The sequence below is a fragment of the Sycon ciliatum genome, chromosome 1 (assembly GCF_964019385.1).
Source record: "Sycon ciliatum chromosome 1, ocSycCili1.1, whole genome shotgun sequence".
Classification (NCBI taxonomy): domain Eukaryota; kingdom Metazoa; phylum Porifera; class Calcarea; order Leucosolenida; family Sycettidae; genus Sycon; species Sycon ciliatum.
The window spans coordinates 76,337,278-76,359,473 of record NC_088643.1 but is presented as its reverse complement, the minus strand read 5'-3'; the positions used below and the strand labels follow the sequence as shown (position 1 = coordinate 76,359,473).

At 47.2% G+C, this 22,196-nt stretch overlaps 2 protein-coding genes across 2 annotated transcripts; both read left to right on the top strand.

Annotated features, from left to right (window-relative positions):
• The first annotated feature begins 185 nt into the window (after positions 1 to 185).
• LOC135805524 (nicastrin-like) lies at positions 186 to 18,395 on the top strand. The gene is made up of 20 exons (XM_065319571.1): positions 186 to 362; positions 451 to 561; positions 1,450 to 1,573; positions 2,839 to 2,924; positions 6,979 to 7,023; positions 7,272 to 7,312; positions 7,928 to 8,008; positions 8,329 to 8,446; positions 8,806 to 8,939; positions 9,480 to 9,635; positions 10,294 to 10,380; positions 10,616 to 10,741; positions 11,161 to 11,318; positions 11,573 to 11,645; positions 12,251 to 12,352; positions 13,244 to 13,325; positions 13,562 to 13,716; positions 14,287 to 14,438; positions 15,161 to 15,212; positions 17,379 to 18,395. Exons 1-20 carry the CDS (start codon positions 314 to 316, stop codon positions 17,490 to 17,492), a joined length of 2,046 nt encoding a protein of 681 aa, XP_065175643.1. The 5' UTR covers positions 186 to 313; the 3' UTR covers positions 17,493 to 18,395.
• An 864-nt stretch (positions 18,396 to 19,259) lies between these two features.
• LOC135805523 (la-related protein 6-like) lies at positions 19,260 to 22,168 on the top strand. Its single transcript, XM_065319570.1, has one exon. It carries the CDS (start codon positions 19,640 to 19,642, stop codon positions 21,152 to 21,154), a length of 1,515 nt encoding a protein of 504 aa, XP_065175642.1. The 5' UTR covers positions 19,260 to 19,639; the 3' UTR covers positions 21,155 to 22,168.
• The last annotated feature ends 28 nt before the right edge of the window (positions 22,169 to 22,196 follow it).

The following is a 22,196-nucleotide window of genomic DNA, read 5'->3' as shown; positions in this document are numbered from 1 at the left end:
TGCTTTTATCGCCCAAAAAAAACAAGACTCGTGACGTGACGTCGGCATGGCTTTTGACTACGTAGCATCAAGAGTAGATAAACACTCTTGGTAGCATGCTGAGTCTGTACGGCGTTGTGTGTGTAGATCTACGAGTCTGTGAGTACGGAGCCCAAGCGGAGTCCACAGACTGCCACAGACGGACCTGCTATGAGTGGAAGCTTCACAGAAAGCTGCAAATATCGCTATTTGAAGGTTATGGTATTTCCAACAAACCAGGACTCCTAGATCCTGAGTTCATTTGAGTTGATATTTGTGGTGCCTCTATTTCACAATGATGCTTCGCGCGGGCCTTGTCATATTTCTTGTCTGCCTCCAACTGAGTAAGCGCAGCGTCAAGAGTTTTCTTGGCTTTGTGTTTCCTGTCAACATTGACTGTTCTAATTCTCACATTTCCTAATTCTTCTTCAGGCGATGCTGCGAAGAACGTCAGCGAGAGAATCTATATGACGATTGATTCAAAAAATGGCTTTAGTCCATGTATTCGACTGACCAATGCAAATAAGCAAGTTGGCTGCAGCTGTAAGTCATGCAAAGAAATTCTTTTGTACTATTTTTCCTGATTTTTGAATTATCAGAAGAAGAATCTATTTGGACATGGACTCAGATGTAGAGCCAAGAATTTGATTAAAGAGCGAAAGGACAAAAGTTTACTTTTTATGCGTGGTTGTCCACCAATTTATTGGCATAGTACTATGGGGTCAGAACGCGCTACATTTGGTACAATACTGACGTATGGTACTGACATTGAGTATGAGCATGTTCGGATAAGGGAGCGGTCACACACCCATCTAAAACAGATGTACTCCCTCGTATTCCCATCATTTCTCATTGTTTTGCAGTACCACAGGAAGGTGCATGCCAGCTCCTCAAAATTGCCCATGTGGATAGGTTTTGAGTCTTTTGACGACACCCTGCTGTCATGCATCCAGCTGACCAGTGCTGCGGTGCTGCGGGTGGGAAAACTACAGCAAACTCCGCGTTGTCGCCACCAATTCAAGTGCGTGACCAGGTGTTTCGGATAATCGATCGTTCGGATAGTGGACGTTTGGATATTCTGCATTCCACTGTTGTTCTAGCCAGCAGTGTTATGGTGTTGTACATAATACTGCCTGCTGTACTTGTCCGAAATCTCCACTAGTACACCTAGTTGTGTGCTGGGGTTACTGGACTAATGGCACAGGGCTGTTGCACCCGGTTGGTCTGGCTATGGCCGAACCTGATTTCGAAATAAAGAGTTGATCCGCCCAAGTCATGCAAAACCTGAAATCTCGGCACTGCAGTCCCGTGGCAATGAATCTGCTTGGAGTATGCTTGACTTGAAGTTGAGTGGTACATGCAGTTATATAATATATAGCCATCCTTTTTTTTGCTGCTTTTGTTGGCATGTGTCTTTCAACATTTTCCTAGCACCCAGCGGTGGAGCTCATGGTGTTATGCACCTGGTCAACTCGTCAGTTGACTTGGCCTGGGTGATGACCACTGGTACTCACCATCCCTACGTTCCACTCATCACTCAATCATTTTTGGCAACGTGAGTACTTTTCACCACTGTCTCGGGCAGTGTGCTATTCTGATAGTTTGTTTGTGGAGGAGGTTACTGTGCGATGTTTTCACCATCTCGTAGTCCTTTGTAACTAGGCTGGAAAGGAATATCGAATGAAGAGATCAGACTTTTCTCAGAAATTCTAGTTTGGCTTCTTGCATTCGTATATTCAGATCTAAGAGCACTTCCAGTGAGCCAACACCAGCTCCGCATGCCAGCCCGGACCCTATGTCAGAACTGCATGTATGCATGCACCAACACAATCCACATGATCTTACATCTGCACTGATGGCACACATATATACTATAAAGAAGAGGCACCTGTGACGTGTGTTTGTGTGTGTGTCACGCAGAAGCGCTGCGGAGCAGCGCTGCCCTGAGCACGCGAAGCGTGCGAACAGTGTAGCTAGCGGCCGCAGAAGCACTGAGCACGCGAAGCGTGCGAATCGTGTAGCCACCACCACGTGCTGAGCACGTGTGCTGTTCATGTACAGTCGTCCCTCTCTAATCCGGCACTTGTTTATCCGGAACCCTTGCCAACCGGCGCATTTTCTGATGAAACCGATTTTTTTCGTTCAATTCCTACATCTTAATCCGGCACTTGAATTCCGCCTCCGGCAGTGACTTTTTGAAACGAATCGCTCAAACTGCACGTAGTTTGATTTCATAATCCGGCAGTCCTAGGGTTCCCATTAAAAGGCAACGCCTGTTGGGAGTTCCCTAGTAAGATAATAAATTCTACTACTACTACTACTACTACTACTAGTCGTAAATCGACTGTGCGTGTGTGTGCAAGAGTACGTATACATGTGAACATGTTCTCTGTTTTACTTTATCACTGTGTACATATATATTCCTGGAGAAAAGTTGAGAATATAAAGCCGTGCACCAAATACTGGGGTCGACACGGAAAAACCCTGCGTTTTGACGTATGATACATGCATGAAATTGGGTAGGGCCGGGTCAGAGGGCAGGATTTCTTAATCCATCACCCTCGTTAATCCAGCAGAAAATGCCGTAGCAAAAGGTGCCGGATTAGAGAGGGACGACTGTACTTGCTTCACCCGCATGCCACGTTCGGCCAGGCAACGCTGGCCGGGTGCTGCTAGTAGTATACGAAAGATCAAGTGCTAATATAACCAAAAGAATGTTGTACTGGTGATGCATCACAATGTTGTATTTGACGCGTTTATATATTTATTTCAATCCTAATCGTAGCTTTCTGGAATTCTCTTCTCATTGGTCCCCTGTAGTCAGCCTGATATGCTTACTAAGTTCATTGGCAATTCACGCATCGCTGGTGCTCTTATCATAATGGAGAAGTCGTCAAGCCTCAATGGTACGTACATCACCTGTTTGCACTATCTAGTGTGGTGGCGTATGCACACATGCTGCTCGGTATGATACAGTCGTACTGCCTTGAGTAGAGTTATCGATAGTGTGTGTGTGTGTGTGTGTGTATGTGTGTATGTGTGTATGTGTGTATGCCAGCTAGTTCGGTTGGTGGGTACACTTATGCCGGATAGTGTTGGGTCTGTTTCTAACAGGCTCGGCTGCTTGAAGGTGTATTGTTGTACCTGCCGCCTTTGTTGGTTTCAGGGTCCATGTACTTTCTATTTGAAGTGTTGTAATCAAGGGTGCTAGTGGAGCTGATATCAGATCCACTCTGATTTAGCCACCCACACTAGCAGCAAGTATTACCTTCACTGGAGGCAGGGGTAACTGCAGTTGGATCCCGGGGCGGATACCCTGATGCTGTCAATCTTTTTTCTGCACCTTGTCCTCATCCACTTAGGGGCCTTCCGTGAATACCGATATTTATTTAGAAACGAAAACTAGTCGTTTCTCTTCAACCCCCCCCCCCCTCCCTGAGAAACAAACACATACAAATGGTACATAGTATCGATATTTTTTGGTCTTTTTTTCTGGACATGCTCACGCATGCAAAATGTACATCGATATTTTTTCGAGAAACGAACAAGCGCTCAACCCCCTCCCCCCTAAACGACTAGTTTTCGTTTCTAAATAAATATCGATATTTACGGATGGCCCCTTACCGAGGTGTGGTGATCCCATGAGTGGGATCATTTTCCAAGTCCACCCATAGTTTGGGGATTTCAGGGGGTGTCGGCCGTTGGGCGGTTCGATATCCAATTGAGTCATCTTTCCAAGATTCCTTTTGAGTCTCTCTCCCCTCTCCCGGGGAGACCCACGTGACCAGTTTTGGCAGTGAGCAAATACAAGTGTGTGTGTGTGTGTGTGTGTGTGTGTGTGTGTGTGTGTGTGTGTTTGTGTGTGTCAGTGTCAGAGGTGCTAAATCCCCCGATCACCCGGGAGATCTCCCGATTTTGGTGTTGTTTTTGAAACATCTCCCGATCTCCCGCCCAATATCAAAAACCTCCCGACTTGCAGCCGTTTTATCAAGTTCGTCAAGCATGCACACACACACATCCGGTAAAAAAAAGAGAAGAAAAAGAAGTTCTGCACTCGAGTCGTCATCTCTCTTGAGTCGCTTTTCAGCTCTTTCAGATCAGCCTTTCTCCACTTCTTTGATTTCATTCCGCTGAACTTTGGTGATGCCGCCGTTGTTCAAGTAGGCGTTTAAGCTGCGTAATCCGCCACAGTGGCGATAACTCGTTTCCACCAGGGAGGTGTAAACTATTTTTTACAGCTGCTTTTTCCCTCTCTAATTGTGTGGCCTCGCTGCCCCTTTCCATCGGTCTTTATCACTCTCAAACTACTAAGGGCTAGAGAGGCCAAGTCGAGCATTATGTCCTCGGAGAAGTGGTATTTCAGTTCCGCTCGTCATGGCTGTCATCACCTACATTGTATGTTGCCACAGCGCAACCATCGATTCCGCTCGGTTTGTGTGGAATGCTCGCTTTCCTTGCATCGTATCTCTTTCATGGCATGTCAGGGAAAGTAATCGTGACTAATTTCACGGCAGTTTGTGCGCAAACCAGTCCCAAAAAGTCCATCGCAAAGTTTTTTGTTTACGGAGGAAAAAACACTCGTTTAAAGGCCCACCGACCTCCCGCCCGACCTCCCGCCCGACGTCCCGCCTGGCTACCTCCCTTTGGAGGGAGATCTCCCGGCCAAAGAAAAAATGAACTTGGCAACTCTGTGAGTCCTTGCCATTCGGGAAATGCTTGCTGCAGATTCTCACGTGATCACCCGTAAAATCACGGCTCGGTACAATTTCGTTCAGAGCGCGGAGCCAGGCCTTACGATGAGGGGGGATTCTTGGGAACTCAATAGAACACTACGCCACTAGCAGCGGCGACCTTTGCCTCGCTCTTCCCGTTATTCTTGCAGCGTGGGATACTGCATACACTCGTCATAATTACTGCGACTCTTTGGCTACACGTTCGCTAGAATACGTTCACCATAGGGTCCAAGCAAAACCAATATTACCACGGAGAGCCGACCCAGCGGCAATGTGCCGTCCACGCCCGACAACAGCGGATGATGATTGTAGTCAGTTTGAAACCAAGGATTTACTACTTGTATCATACTAGTGCTGTCCGCTTCAGCTCTGAGCCTATTTCCACTGACCAGATATGGGCAGAATGGTACGGAAACAGCGTACCTCACACTTACTACGACTTAGCAAAGCCTCGAAGAAATTTTATAACAACTAGCTACCGAAGGATGTACCCAGAGTGCTGACAATGCTCAACACCACAAAGGCAGAGCGTAATACACAACAGAACAACAAGGACAATCAACAACTCAACAACTAGCTACATGCTTGCTCCTCCGAAAGACAGCGCGTTTCGTCCAGAATTTCTTGATATACTTCTCTCCGTACTAACTGCGAATACGAAGAGAAGAGTGAAGGCCGAAGTGAAGGTTGGCTAGTTCCATTCTTGACACGACGACAGTCTTGGCCTCCGAACACGGGAAATTACCTCCACGGACTTCACTTGCACGTGGTGCGGCCTTGCGTGCACGCGAGCTGGCCTCCGGAGCTCCTCTTATTCCGTCGGGGTTCGAGTGTCGTAGATCTACTCTCTGACACCGCTGAGCTGGCCCTGGGCCCTGTTATGTACTGGACATGGGCGCAAACAGACTCAGTGGCTAGTCATATCACAGTCATGCAACTGTTATGTACGCTACATGTAGACGTAGTAGTAGGACTAGCTGCCCAGCGCTAGCATCATGACCCTGGCCTAGGCTCACTCATGGCCCATACTACTAGTAGTACAGTAATACTATTACATGTACTGGGTTTTTGACAGGCGTTGGCATGGGACACTTTTGGTTCCGAAATCACTTCAGAAGTACTAGGTCTTATTCTGTCAGATCCTGACCAAACTACCGGTAATACTTTGGTGCTGGACGCGGTACGCAGGGCACTAGGGCTGGCCTCCACATCCACGGACTGTGATCACTAGTGGATCTGGGCTACCTGCCAAGCTGGCAGCTTCTGACATGTCACACGACTGTAGGTATGGAAAGGACCAATCGCTATCAGGGCCTAGATGAGGCGATCAAGGCATGCTAGAACTCCATACTTGCTGAGTGGGCTTTGATTTACCGATCAAGCTCGCTTTTTTTACTCGAGAAGGTTGAGCCGTGCTTTCAAGCACAATAGGAAGATCGAAATGTGTGTTCATGTCAGAAATCCAATCAAAACAGTCGAGTTCATGTTCTACCAGCCGATCACAGCCCTTCGCGAAATATTTATAAGTACGATATCAGTTTACTAGCTTGGGTGCATGTCAGAAATGTAATCAAAACACTCGTGCTCGTGTTCGATCAGCCTACATCACAGCCCTTCATGCTTCACGCGGTGGGCTGTGGTTAGGCGATCTCGTACTCTTGCTTGATTCCATACTTCATCTTGCCTTGACAAGAGTTGAAGACTCGAGTCCAGACAAGGCTTCCAGTACAGCAGATTGCAAATGGTTCTTCTGACATGTCACATGACTGTAGGCACGGAAATGACCAATCGCACTGCACATAGCAGGGCCTAGAAAGCTCTAGATGAGGCGATCAAGGCATGCTAGAACTCCACACTTGCTGAACGGGCTTTGATTATCCCATCAAAGCCTGCTCCACGAGTATCACGTAGCGCGCGAGCTGCATTCGAAACCGTTTTCTGTTCGCGGGCCTTTTACAGTCGAACAAAGCCCTAGTTTTCGACTTGTTGAGTGCGCTCGGGCCTGGGATGACCTTGCTATTCTCTGTTTTTGTGCTGGGCTTGCGGTTGTTGGGCTTGCATACTATTACTTGTATGTACCGGTATGGTGTTGATGAGTGGAGTGCATGTAGTCACACATGCTGGGGTAACACAAGCTAGCCTTGGAAGCTGTGAATGTAGTTGCGATTATTTGATCATGTTTTGCTGGCTTGTTGACTGGTTTGTTGGCTGTCTCTATTTGCAACAGGACAATCTTTCTCACCAGACCTGAAATGCCCCAACCAAGGTTTTGGTACGTTGTTGTTGTCTTCTAAAACTGACATACTTCTCATTGTTGTTTGTCTCTGTTGGCGAGGGAAAGGAAAGCATGCGTGTATGCATGGTGTTTAGAGGTCATTGCAGAATCACATTTTCCAGCATCTCATCAGAGTCTCCTGTCATCACTGCGTGACTGCGTTTGACTTCAAGACTGCTCTGTGTAATACACGTTGCTACATGTGTGCATGCACTTTGCTCTTTTTCCCCTTCTGATTGCATCAGGCCTGTACTCCAAAGACGCGCAGTGCAATTGGAACCCAGCTGTAAGCATACGGAACTACTTGACTGTCTCTACGTGGCTAGTATTTTAATTAACTGCACGGTTGTGATTGTTCAGCACCTATTGCGAATAGACAGGGTGTGGCAGAGCGTGCGTACATGTACATGATGGTCGTAGGTCTACAACAGAGCATAATATGACCACGCGACCAACTGTGTCCTTTGCCTGGTAGAAGACTTTGCTGTTCTTGAGCAGTATCAGACATCCCTGATTGGCTTTGAATAACTATAGTGATACTGTTAAAAACGATTGTGTCATGAGTGAAAGGTCAAGGCTTGATTCCCGAGAGTGCCTTTGTTGAATGCACATGCTATAATGCAGCCTGTTTGGTCATTTCTTCTCTAATAGTGTATAGCTCGACATTGCTTTCTTGAAAGTGGGCATGTGTTGGGAAACAGATACACCGAAATGGATGTGAGTTCTAATTCCTTCACCTGACAAAGGTGACCTCTTTATCTGCTTCAATCCAGCTTCCCTTTAGTCTGATATTGACAGCGCTGCATGCCTATCTTTACCTTCCTTTTCCCAATGACTGTTGACTGTGCTGTTTGTCTCTTCTTCTTTTTTTTGCCTTCTCTTGTGCCATGACTGCCTGCAGGGAAGTGGTCTGCTCCTTGGAGATTATGACTTCCCCATCTACAGCCTCTTCCCCGGAACCAACCTCTCTACGATCCTGGACGTAAGCTGGTCATGTTGTGTTGATAACTATGCGATCTGATAGGTTGGTTGTGCATGGACTGGGAACGCAGCAGTGACCAGCTTCCGCACTCATGTAGCCGGCTGTTGCATGATATCCATCTGTTTGCATCTCACTTCTTACCTACACTCGCTGCTTCACCTCAATGATGGTACCCAGGAATTTTGCCCTAACCTCCTAATTAAACTTCTTATACCTGTATTCTGCTTTCTGAGTTCTTGATGATTGCAGCTAGCAAGCAGGTAACATTATATGTTTTATAGTGCTGGCATCTCATCCTTTTCTCTTCTTCTTTCCTGCAGTGTACGCGAAAGTACAACTCCTTTGTGAACGATGCACCACCGGACTACCCTCTGTGTGCCACCAACATGCTCGACTTCATGTACGCTGTCAAGGACACGTTCACGTGTATGACGCAAGGTATGCCTGTCTGTGTGTGTGGCTGTGTGTGTGTGTGTGGGGGGGGGGGGGGGGGGTGATGTTTCCTACTCCAGTAGTATCGCATCTGTGTTGCCTTCCTCTCCGATCACTGTGATTGTACTTAGTTCAAGTTGTGGTTGTTATCTGTTCTTGCAAAGAATTTTAGCAACTGGACATCTTCAACCCACTCACCTCTATTGTTTTCTACGCATACTGCAATGGCTTTTAGAATTATAGACAATCGCAAAGTTATGTATTTCTTTATCTGTGTTGATTGAAATCAGACCTTTGCTGTGGATTGTTTTGCTATGGTTTGGGGCAAGTTGCGAAATTCCTGTTTGTGTTGTGTTGACATGCAGGACTATACGGACCTATCTTTGGCAGCTCTACACGTTGTGACCCACTGGAGGGGTATAATGTGTGGGGAACGCTGACAGGTCGCAATGCTAGCGATACGTATAGTGAGCGCGAGATCATCCTTGTGGTGACACGGGTAAGGGGCCGATGCGATTGTTTTGTCTTAAACTGTATTATATTCTACTTTCATCATCTTAGGTAGTGCAGATTGCCATTCCTGTCCTGTCTCTTTTGTCCAAGACCCATTTAATGTTCTCCAGTTGCCCACGCTGCTGCCTGCCGGTGCCCTTAACCATGTTAGCACTACCAGGATTTGACTCTCATCCACTGGGCCTTTTCACCAAAAATGTGTACTGTAAAAGCCATTATTCTAACGAGGCGCATATATAACGATTTCCTAAAATTGACCAGTTTACGTGTATCAAAGGTGACGATTCTCACTCATTCTCAACGCTCGATAGCAACAATATGTATAGATTTCTGTCCAACGTTTTCTGTTTTAACGACAGATTTCTCCTCGTTGATTCGTTAGAATAAGCACTTCGTTATATATATGGCTTTTACAGTATGCGTGTGTGTGTGTGTGTGTGTGTGTGTGTGTGTGTGCGTGTGTGTGTGCGCGCGCGTGCGTGCGTGCGTGTGTGTATGTGCGTGTGCATACCCGCTCACTGTCCAGCTTGATGCTAAAGGACTGTTCAAGGATGTTGTCCCGGGTGCTGAGAGCAGCACTGCAGGTATGGTCGCCCTCATGGCAGCATTGCGGGCGCTTGCACCGGAAGCTGCCCGGGAAGAGGAATGGGCAAAGAAGATTGTCTATGTTATATTCAATGGTGTAAGTTCTGAGTTGCCAGTGTCCTGGCAGACGTCGTGTACACTTTTAAGAAAATCCTCTGCCACTTACTACATACAAGTAAGGCATTCGGATGTGGTGCAATTTCGAAGGTCACCGATATCTTCAAATTATCGTAACTTGGTCATTTCTTGCTCGATTCTGATAGTCGAAATATGTAAGTTGAAGGGAAAGTTCTTAGCTGTCGATAGAAACAATCACCAAAGTATACATGGACATGAATTGTGCACCACTCTAAACATTTACGCCATCTATGATGTACTGGATTGCTCTCTTTGTACATGTTTTCGCTGGCTGCTAACATGAGAACCCAACTTCATAGGGGGTGGGGCATTGACTTGCGGGAGCCTACTCAAGCAATTGAGCTCGATGCATGCGCGGAGGGTGAAGTGGTTAACTTTTACGGAGCACATCGTCTTCAACTTTGGTGAACCAGAGCACAGAATAGAAGAGAATGGCGTACCCTAAAGAGCGCGTATGCTAGGTCACGCGCAGTATGCACCAGTCATGGCGATCCGGTTGTCTGCAGCCACAAGCCAGTAGCGGTAAAAGGGGCTCTATTAGAATGGTCTTGATGTTGTGTACTCCTCTCACGATGTGTGTTTCTCTCTTTGGTCCTACTCTGCTTACTCTCCCGTAGGAATCACTTGACTACATTGGCTCTTCGAGAATGGTGTACGACATGAAGAAAACATTCCCGGCCCAAGTGCCCAGCGGCGAGAATATTGTAAGACAGAGCGTTGGCATGGCGACTGACACGCATCCACTAAAATAGAGGATAGAGCTGGTGACTCTGGCAGATGTTGTTTATGTTGCTGATAGAGCTTGCATTGCTATCCACATGTTTAGTTTTGAGCTGCTAATTGGTTGCGCTGGCTACCTGGTGCAACTCTTACTGTACAATTCGTACGGTGGGTTGGACTTGATTGACTCCCTCCTTTCCTGGATGCTCTGTGCCACAGTTTGCTCCAGCTACGTTCAACCTATCCAGTGTGAAGACCATCATTGAAGTTGGCCAGGTTGGCCTCAGCGTTGTGCCAGACAATCTCTTCCTGCACTATGACAATGGTTCCAACTCGACTGAAGCTGTGAGTTATTGGGTCTTTGGGTGTACGTTTTGGGCCTTTGGGTGTGTGTATTGGGCCTTTGGGTGTGTGTATTGGGCCTTTGGGTGTGTGTGTGTTGGGCCTTTGGGTGTACGTGTTGGCATATGCACTGGCATGATTTGTGTACAGTATCTGTTTGTATAATTCAATGATACATTTGTTGAAAAAAATTGCATTGACCATGATCGATCGTGTTTCCTGAGCTTCTGGCTGATGTTGCCAAGTCATACCTTTTCCCCCAACGCACCGTAGCCCTCCACTGTTCTGTGTCGGCAGCAATATTGGCTCCGTGCCTTGGGACGATTGTTGGGGCTTCATTCTTTGCCAGTGCAGCTTTGTCCGGTCTATTGTCTAATTGTGATGCATGCTGTGTGTGCTGTGCATTGTCTTCATGATCACAGCTGCGTGCCATCCTAACGCAGCATGGCAAGGACAACTCTATGAACTTCACCGCTGGCTCCGGTACTCTGCCGCCTGCGTCGTCCCAGATGTTCCTCCGTGAAGACAAACGCATTGAGGTAGCCTACATTGCCGACCATGGAAGCAGCTTCACCAACCGGTTAGTTCCCTTTGTCTGTGGCAGATTGCTAAGCTTGGTTCATCTCACAAGTACCGTGCCTGATTTTTGAATTGCCATAGTGATAGAAGAGAGTACACAATGGGACCAGGGCACTTGCTGTAGAAGCCATGGTACTGCTCAGTTGCCTAATGGACTGCTTCGTTTGTCCGCCCTTTCGGCGGGGTATTGTGCATGTGTGTGGGTACTCACGTTGTGCCTTTATTGATGTGTGCTACTGGTGTGGCTGCTATCAGATTCTACAACAGCTACTTGGATGATGCAGAGAACTTGAAGGTCACCGAGAATTCCACCAGCTCGGCAACTATTGTAAGTTTGATACTTGTACAACTTATTAGCACTCGCATCAGAATGTCTGGGTTGTTCATCCCCACGTATTACTGATTTTATTCAAAGCAACTACGACCAAGTGAATTGTAGCCAATTAGTAGTTTTAAATTTACGCATGTACACAGGGAATATGGCCAGAGAATTTTCCACCACGAAATTATGTGCTGTCAACCCCGTGTCATGTGTACTTTTGGAGATACTTGTAAAACCCCTGTGCTTGAGAGAGTTTGAAGGAGTCAATCTGAATTATGGGCTGCTTTGGTATTTTTCCAGTTCTTGGTATTGCATTCCGCTGTGTTGGTCAATCTTCTCAGGCAGAACCCGTCCTTTATGGTGTTTTGGACATGGTGCACTTTTACTTTACCTCCTTGTATAGGCTATTTGATATGTGTAGCTCAGCGAAATTCACTATGCTGCGTGTTTTGGCTGTACAAAGTGTACATGTAACGTTAGTTAGTGTCCAGGCAGACAATGCCATAGCAACAAGACTTGTATTTTGTGTGTACTTTTGTCATGCTCCTTTATTCCTGTTGACTTTGACTGTACTGCGGTATGCCGCCGTCATGTGTGTTTGTGTGTGTTAGACCCAATTGACAAGGCTCTCCACAGTTGTTGCTCGTACTCTGGCTCAGCTGGCTGGTGCGAACACGACTATCCAGTCCAGCATCGCTGCCAACGCAGAATATGTAAGCACCGTGATGCAGAATGCACTGTAGAAACGGGAAACAACCTCTTTAAAAAAACATTCTCTACTGGGTTGCTTTTATACGGAGTTGGGAAAGGACCTTTTGCCATTGTCTGATTGTCACTTTTCTGTAATTTAGTTGGGGTTTTGCATCTTGTTCGAGGCTCTTAGCTATCCTGGTACTGTACAAGCAGAAATATTCGTCTGGAATTTAATTTCGTCTTTTTCGTCCAAGGAGCTTTTGGACTAAATTAAATGTAGGACGAATATCGATTTGTCCAGCTTTTCTATACACTCTTATGATCCATGGACGAAATTTTCAACCAGACGAACTCCTTTTCTTTGGAGTTGGACGAAATTATTGACCGACGAAATTTTCTGCCTCTACAGTATTTGGGTTGAAGTGAGTTTAAAAAAAAACCCTCTCAATCAGCATTGAAAACTTGTATCAGGTAAAAAGGCACAAGGAAGATGTAGGTACGTGTTGCAATGTTTGCCAACTTGCAGCTAGCAACACTGCCACCCACTGTCACACACTGTCATGCACTGCGGCCAACTGTTACTTGCTAGGCTGCCTGAACGTAGTCATGGTCGACCTCTTAGCATGCAGAGTGTCACGTAAAATATGCTCTTCTCCAGGCGTGAGTTGAGTGCAGTTTTCCTAACGAGGGATGAAACAAGTTTGTACATGTACTATTTTTCCTCAAGTCAGTCACTTGTTCACTCGAGTAGTTCGTGCATTTTGTGCTGGAAAGTGTCTTTCACAAACAGAAAAATAAGCATCAACGCCAAAATCTATCCACAACAAGTGTAATATTGAAGGGAATTGATCAAATTGGTGTGTGTCTGTGTCTGTGTGCGTGTGTGTCTGCGTGTGCGTGTGCCTTGACAGATCCGGGATTTGACCGTTTGCTTCACAATGAACTTCTCTTGCCCGCTTGTCAAGCAGTCGTTTACCGCAGGCCACACACTGCGTATGTATAGCCGGACGTTCTAGTTGATAATCAGCTTTGTGTTGTCAAAATGAATGAGCTTGCTGGTAGTGGATCAAGCATAGAACGTGATCCTAGTTCTAAGATGGCACTAAGGATGACTTACTTTGCACATAGTATCTGGCTACTAGTATAATATATATATTTCGTATTTTTTTAAAAAATATTTCGATGGCGAGATTGTCTTGGTCTTTCCTTTCTTCCCTCCCTATGTATAGCCGACTACCTGGTGAACTCGCGCTACATTGGTGTGAACAATGGTCCCAACAACTACCTTGTCAATGCTGTGCAGCGTCTGATTGCGCAATCACTCGGTGCCGATAATCGCACTCTGAACACCAGCACGTCTTGCCAAGCTCCCAAAGGCGACTCGGTGAGTCAGATATTCTCTGTCCACCCTGCACTCCACTCGTTGCGCACACATCCGCACACTCATTCACACGTGCACACCACTATTGAACACGTCAACATTGCCAGTGGGGGCCACCACAGCACAAAGACCAAAGAGGCCGACCCTGCACTCGTCACCCCCTTTTATCCCACCCCATGCTCCCTCATACCCGTTCCCGGGTGGACAGAGAACACTGCTTCTCTGCTAATTCTTATACTGTGACGTCAACCGCAGAGAAGTGACATTTGTGCTCGTGCAGGAAAGGGGAGAGCGGCAGCCTTTCGTCCATGCAGTTCACCAGTTCGGTTTTGCAATGTGGTAATAGTGTTAAACTAACACACAGTTGCTTTGGACGTGGCATAATGAATCATGTTGCATTTCAAATCCCTCGTTCTGTTGGCGAATAAAGCCTGACTTTGTCTGAGCTCATCTCGTGTGCTCATTCTTGCTCCATCTCACCCGTATTATCCTGCGCATCTACTACCAGTAATGTTGAGCCATACTATATTCTGTGTCTACTTTCTCCTTGTTTTTTTTTTGTCTTATTTTCAGCTGAACTCGTACTTGCTGATGCGGGCTGGTGTGAATGGCACTGAAGAGCGGTGTGTCATCGCTCCGGTCTACACCTACTTTGTCCAGTCACCGGCCTTCCTTGATCCCGTCGACTACCGATCAACTGTTTATTCCACATGGACTGAGAGCCGGTGAGAACATACACTGGTTTGGTGTGCACTGACCGGAACATACACTGGTTTGGTGTGCACTGACCGGAACATACACTGGTTTGGTATGACCTGACTGGAACATACACTGGTTTGGTATGACCTGACTGGAACATACACTGGTTTGGTATGACCTGACTGGTACATACACTGGTTTGGTATGACCTGACTGGAACATACACTGGTTTGGTATGACCTGACTGGTACATACACTGGTTTGGTATGACCTGACTGGTACATGCATTGTGAATTGCTACTTGTATATGTACCATGTGTCTACTGTCAGACAACCAGCCTAGTACGGACATGTGAGTGAGGGTGTGTGGCTGGCTGGCTGGCTGGCTGGCTGGCTGAGTGTAACTTTGTCTTTGTGAGTCAAGTACACAAGTGAAAGTCTTTGCAACTGTTGGTCCAGACACAGGAAGCCCTCTGAAATACTTGACAAGGGTGGGATCTTCAATGCATGTCTCTCTCTGTCTCTAACCCCTCCTGGAATAAGCTTTGTGTGGACTTGCACAATCGTCATGTACCACTGATGTTGTCTCCACTGGCTTTCAGTTCTTGTTGTCCTTACTTGGAACATCTCTACAAGTTGTCACTGACTATGTACTTTACCTGTGTTAGCTATTCACTACTCCTGCCCGGCTCTGCTGCTGACTTGTGCTGTTGGCTTGTTCACTTTTCTTCTTTTTTGTCCGTGAAAGATGGAACGACATCAGCATGGAGATCTTTCTGAAGCCATCGCCAACTAGTGAGGTAAGCTACAGTCTAGTACATACACTGGTGGCGCACCGCTTGCTGTGTTGTCCAGTGCAGCCCGAGACGGGCGCAGGCGAACTCACCGCTGCGCACGCACTGTAGTGACTGAACAGTGAGCAGCTAGCAGGAGTACACGTAATGTTATCTAGAGTGTACAGCTCTGCATTTGGGATCTCCTATTCCGATGGCACTATGGCTATGAGCTTTCCAACAAGCCCAGGATTGTCGAAGCCGGTCAGATGCGACCAACGTTATGCCGGAAAATTGAACCTAAACATTCATACTTGTATGTGCGTGCACACGCACGTGTACAATTCCCGCCGGGGACATTTTTTTTCTTGCCCAATTACCTACCCGGCAGGTCCACAGGTAAAATGGAAAGTGGTTAGAGGCGATTTACACGACGGCAGGATTCATCCCGTGTGTGATGCTGCCATGGAGATTCAATCACATGTACTAGTACTCATATTTTGGCGCGAACATATCCCGCTGCCTATCCCGGTATGGTCCCTGTGCCATGAGGGGGCTGGTGGGTGGAAATCAGGGAGTCGTACTCAAACTAGGGAGGTGACACGGCACAGAAATCCGTGTCACAGGGGTTGACTCGCACCCGTGACCCCTCGTTGTTATTTTTGGAATAGTTCAGTCCAGTCCAGTCCGAAAGGTCATACTCGGAACGACTCGCCTTCTGTACTTCACCTCCAAGCGTGCAACGCAAGACCCGCAAAGTATGATTTTTCTGTGGGGAACGATTTTGCCATTGATCAAGTTTTTATTGGAGTGCTCAGGCATACTACGATTGCTGAGACGTCCCGAGCACGCTTGTTCAGGTTCTCTATTTTTGACGAGCCGGTCCTACAGCCCCCTACATTGTATCTAACGACATAGGAGCTGACAATGTAAGAGGATTTCCCTGGAAATAATGACGATGGTGGTGTGACTGCTGCAGGAAAAATGCTGGCTGTTTATGACAGTATGACTAGATGTACAATGTAGCTCTCTTGTATGGTACTTAACCCCTGCTATAAATGTGTTATTTAGGAAGACTGGTGTATTGTGCAAGTCATAAAGAAGAAATGGGGCAGATACACGACGTACAATTTTCAAAAACCAGCTTCGTGTTATGTGTAATTTGTGTCAAAATTGTAGTATTTAGACTTGACAATATCATTGGCTGTACTTCTCTAATATGGTACATAACCCCTGCTATAAATGAGTTATTTAGGCAGACTGGACCATTGTGCAAGTCATAAAGAAGAAATGGGGCAGATACACGACTTACAATTTTCAAAACCTGGCTTCGTGTTATGTGTAATTTGTGACAAAATTGTAGTATTTCAACATGACAATATCACTGGCTGTACTTCTCTTATATGGTACTTAACCCCTGCTATAAATGTGTTGTTTAGGAAGACTGGTGTATTGTGCAAGTCATAAAGAAGAAATGGGGCAGATACACGACTTACAATTTTCGAAAACCAGCTTCGTGTTATGTGCAATTTGGGTCAATTTTTAGTATTCGGATTAACCTAGGATACGACTCTGAAAAGTTCTGAACAGTTACCGCAACACTACACGCCGTTTCATAACTGCTGCTGTTGCCATCATTGCTATCAAGTAGTTCGGACATGGCAGGAGCTAAAAAAATTGCTGGTAGTCTTTCAAAGAATACTGGCGAGTGATGGGCTGTAAACGAAATGTGCTGCCTCAATAATTTCAAAAACTAGACACCCATGCGGCACGCTTGGAGGTGAAGTACAGAAGGCGAGTCGATCCGAGTATGACCTTTCGGACCGGACTGGACTGAACTATTCCAAAAATAACAACGAGGGGTCACGGGTGCGAGTCAACCCCTGTGACACGGATTTCTGTGCCGTGTCACCTCCCTAGTTTGAGTACGACTCCCTGGTGGAAATGCATACCGTGGCATTCCGTGTACTGTTTTGTACTGCAGGTACTATACGTGCATCCTGCCATGTGAATCAATTTTCCTTTTTCCCGTATCACGGCAAGCTCTCGGGATCACGTGCTTGTCTTCCCGGCGGGACGCACTCCCGTCGTGTAAATCGCCTCTTACCCAACTACCTGTGTTCAACCCTATGTCTAATTCAACGGTGCATTTTCTTTCTTTTTTATCTATGCTGTCTGCTGTCGATGTTGCAGCACACTGCTCTTGGAGTTGGTATCACTCTGGTGGTGGTGTTCATTGCCCTCACGTTACAAATCAACCGCGTCTCATCCTCTCTTTTCGACACATCTGTTGCCCACAACACCTAGGTAGAGATACAGGTATTTCTGTATGTGTACTCACCACGCATGCTATTGGTGTGCGAGCCAGGCACAGTGCGGTGTACGGCAGGCAGCTCAACCGCGTCTCGGCAGCGCCAATGCGATGATTGAGGATACTCACTTGCCTTACTACTACATGTGCAGTGAGCCACCATGGCAGTTGCCTTGCTGCTGTGGTGTGGTATGGCTGTGAGTAAGCTGTAACTTGTTGCATTGACCTCTCTTTGCCAGCACCACCGCTGCTGCTGCCAGGCCATGTCGCCATTTTATTCTCTGCAGCGTGCCTTTCCGTGGAACGAGGCACTTGACTGCCTTGAGTACGTACTTGTTGCATAGCCATTGATTGTATTCCACGTGCGTGTATTCGTTTGTGTTTGGACGTGCTCGCCCAGCACTCTATGTTCATAGGATATACAATGTGTTCAGCTGGTTTACTTCTCAAGTAGCCCGGACAAACACTTTCGTACGTCATCCACTCCTGTGGAAACTCACTGCTTATCTATTTATCGTTTGCTACTGTCGGAGTAGACGCGTATAGAGGTATTATCTTGTTCTGGCTTTCAACATGGAATTTACATTCTGTCGACATTCTGATTGTGTTCAAAGTCTCCTCAAAGCTCGACAGCTATTTACCTCCCAGTGTAATTTATGTACATACGAGTGAGCAGATGTTTGGTTTCTTCCGTTTCCACCGCCAATTGATTCTTTCATCAGATACTGTATACACACGTGAACCCATGCCTATTTGACAAGATAGGAATAATCCAGCACTGTGGAAGCCCTGCTTGAAGCACTGATTATCTTCTACCTGTTTTCGTCCTGTTCTATGTATTTTAAAACTGTTCTAAACATGCACGTGAGGGAAATACATGTACATGGATTTGTATGTGACTTCCGCACAGCCGTCTGTCTGTGCAGTAAACTGTCTTCGGGTATTGCCGCGTTACCTCGGCCCGGCAGGTGTTGTATCACCCAAGGATGGCAGGATTTTCTGCTGGTTGCCTATTGGAATTGCCCCCCCCCCCCCCTCCCCTCCCCTCATGTGCCATATGCATGATGCGTTTACAATAACATCATTCATAGATGGGTTGATGCAAGGGAGTCGTCAAAATCGTGTTAATTTTTACAACCCCTCTGTAGATCTACGGTCCACAGCCGACCATATGACGATGTGGCCGTGGGCTCCCTGACTTTTGTCCGCTCGTAGATCTACGTACCAGGGAGTAGTACAAATACCACTCCCTGGCTCGTACCATGCCACTCTTGCGAGTATGCCTGCACCGGAATTGGACCCACTTTTTTTTCAAAATATTAAATTTTTTATTGAAACAAAGAAAAATGGTGGCAGCTATGTACAGGGCAAGCAAAGGGCCAGGCCAGGGCCCAGTGCATGCAGTACAGGGGAGATGGCCCACGTAGATCTACGCCTGGTATAAAGTAAACGTAAAAGAGAAAAAAGAAAAAAGAAAAAGTAGTACAGCACACGGGGTCGCCGTGGTAAACAAAGAGAGAGAAGAAGGAAAACGTACCCACTAGCACTTTGGCTCCAGATCCGGTGCATGCATACATGCCCGCGCACGGTACGGGCGCCGGAGAGGCGGAAGTTCCCTCCTTTTTCGGAATAGGGTTCGGAATATTGATGACCTTGGTTGCCTTTTGCAAGAATTCTGCGTCCCTTCGGCGCGCAATATCGCAATGCATTGCATGGTGGAAGCAATTATTTGCATGAGCTTGCCTCCACAGTGCACTATATAGTGCACATTTCCATTCGCTTTATGATAGGGCAATGCCGTATTCGTGCACCTTTGTTTGTAGAAAGATGTATACGAGCATACGGGAGTCCGGAGTTCATCAGCGGGTGTTAACTCTTGCGCATTGCACTTGCATGTGTAGACTGTACGTGACTTGACCGACTGAACCTGGCCTGTCGCTTTTGTGCTGCACAATAAAAATGGTGATGTTCGAAACAGGCTGATGCGTGGCAGATTTTCTGTGGGAAGAGTTGCCTCGCCCCATGCATTGGCCAGCATAGTTGAAGAAGGCTGGTGCTCAACTTTCCTTGCTGTTCTACGAGGAATGCAGTAGATCACCTAAGCTTTACTCTCAGCTGATACATTTTCCAACTTGCTATCAAGATGGAACTGGTCACAGGGCCATGCACGGCGACGATCCTCGGGACCTGCAACAAACGATCGTCCCTCAGCATGTCTTTGGATGCCGAAGGTACCAGCGAGGAGGTTTCCAAGCCAAAACTAATGCTGCAGGCCGCCACGCCTGATGCCTCGCTGGCTTCCTCTGGTTTGCCATCATCCGTGTCGTCGGTGGGGTCTCAGAGGAGGAGCGAGTCCTTAATGCACTTGCAGGAGGGCGGATCGACTGGATCGTCGGACAGTGAAATGAACTCATCAGAAGAGTCTGAAGGTCAAGATGTATTCAGCAGTGCTCCAAGTGGTTCACCGCGTGTCAGATCTTCCGAAGACGGTGCATCGGACCCGGAATTGGGCGAGCTTGTCAGTGGCGAACAGAGAACAGCTCGCATTCTGACAGCCGTAGAATTTTATTTCAGTGATGAACATGTGGCCAAGGATGCCTTCATGTACAGACACATCATGCGTGGGAAAGGAGGCTTCGTGAACATGAAGCTGGTTGCCTCATTCCGCAAAGTAAAGAACATCACAAAGGATTGGATGATTGTACGAGATGCAGTCCGCTCATCCACTATACTGCAACTGAACGAGGAAGGTACCAAGGTGAAGCGTCTTGTAGCGTTCTCCCCGACAATCAATCCGCTCGCCAAATGTGTTATGGTCTACAACCTAGGTTCAAAACCTTCAATGGGCGTTGTCGAGCAGCACTTAGAGCAGTATGGCCGCATCTGCAAGATTTCTATTTATTTTCCCGGTCAAGCCGTACCCAATGAGGTACGCACCCAGCGCTCCCGTTTAGAAATCGCCGCTACTGAGCCGCTTGCCGTCGTTGAGTTCTCCACAGCTGAAGAGGCCAGGAGGATTATTTTGCAGATTCAGCAGGCTGCGCCAAGCTCCACGCCATCCATCAAGGTAGCGTTGCTCAACTTGAAAGGCGGTAGCATCGGCAGCCATCGGATGGATTCATGCAGTGGTAGTGAGAACGAGCCGCCAATGGCTCCGATTGCCAGCACACGGCGCGATCAGGCAAACGATGAAGAGCACCTCCTGGGCCATGCCACCAGTGGTGATGGCGTTCCCGACAAGTCGTCCCAGGGCTCCCCGGGCAGGCGGCGCAAGAAGAAAACCCGCTTGCAGCACCTGGCGCGAGATGACAACAGCGGCACGTCAGACACTGGCAGCGAATGCGGCAGCAGCAGCAGCAATTCTAAAATCCACCATTCACGCAGCAATGAGGGAGCGAACAGTCCATCGTGGAGATCCAATAGTTGCAGTCCCTTCTCTTCTCCCAAGCCAAAATCTGTACCACACCTGGAGTCCCAGAGCTCCTCTTCTTCTGCTGGTAAACCAACAAACGCAGCAGCCATTCGTAGGCTCTGGTCGCATAACAACACATCATCCTCATCAACTGCATCGCAGAAGTCCCTCTCCTGTGATGGCATCCTTCGACAGCCGCATGGTCCATCCGAGAATGGGTTCACGATGCAGCAGCGTCGCCTCTAACAGCACATCACCAGCGTCTGAGAGATGACAAGCCATGGGTACGATCGCCCAGAGCGCCTCCAACAACGGTGGGTCATTCTGGTCGCCTTGGTTGTGTTTTGTTCTTGTCTCCCGTCTAAAGTACACGCTCCTTTCTCACCTAACAGTAACACTACCCAAAGTGCGATGATAACATCCACAGTATGGCCATGCTTCTAGCTGTATGGCCACGCCTGATAACATATAGATATTACCTGGAGATTGAGTATTCCCCAGTGCATCATCATCTACTTACTTACCTACATAGTATTTCCTAGACAATTTGCCTAGTTACCCCGACCTTACCAGCCTATTTACAGACACTATACTTGGATAATTTTCATTGGCACGTCCAGCTGCCATCCTCTTTCCACTTTGTCTCAGCGCTGCTCCCTCTGGAGATGGTGCTCAGGCGGTACCAGTTTCTCTCACACCCGCACGCACCGTGCGTTTTTGTATTCTTGAAAATTACTCCCTGAACCTAGCCCCTTGTTCACTCACTACCCAGAACTTACTCGTACCCCACTATTCTACTTTGTCAGGCATTTCGTTCTTTGTTTAGGAGCTGTCTTCAAAAGTTTTAACCCCTTCTTGTGCTGAAGAGTAGCATTGCATTGTCTCCTCACCAAGCTTTTTCTTCCCGCTTTTTCTTCTCTCTCTCTCTCTCATGCTTTCACATCTCTTATTCTCTCTCTTGCACTCTCCTCCGGTTGGTTTTGTTCCGATAACCTCTGGACATGTGGTGCAATGTCTTGAGCTGGCCTCTGCTGCTAAGCATGCCTACATGTGGTGTTGGTCTACTCTCCAAGCTCGTAGTTCTAGGTCAGAGTGGCCATTGTTACGGTCACAGTTTCAATTCATGCTAGGTTTTGAATTTCCTTCTCTCCCTAACCCGCTTCTTATTTTCTTACTGTATGTATTACTTTCCCGTGCACGCCACTTTCAATATTATCCTTGCACTCCTGCTTTCGGCACAATAATAACGAACTTCCTTCTCATTCTGGTGGGGTCAAGTGACTACCAT

Bases quoted from the DNA above. Each gene is read 5' to 3' on its own strand.
- LOC135805524 (XM_065319571.1), top strand. From the start codon at position 314: ATGATGCTTCGCGCGGGCCTTGTCATATTTCTTGTCTGCCTCCAACTG. The intron at 8,447-8,805 runs GTATGCCTGTCT...GTTGACATGCAG, and splicing joins GTTCACGTGTATGACGCAAG to GACTATACGGACCTATCTTT. The intron at 15,213-17,378 runs GTAAGCTACAGT...TCGATGTTGCAG, and splicing joins AGCCATCGCCAACTAGTGAG to CACACTGCTCTTGGAGTTGG.
- LOC135805523 (XM_065319570.1), top strand. From the start codon at position 19,640: ATGGAACTGGTCACAGGGCCATGCACGGCGACGATCCTCGGGACCTGC.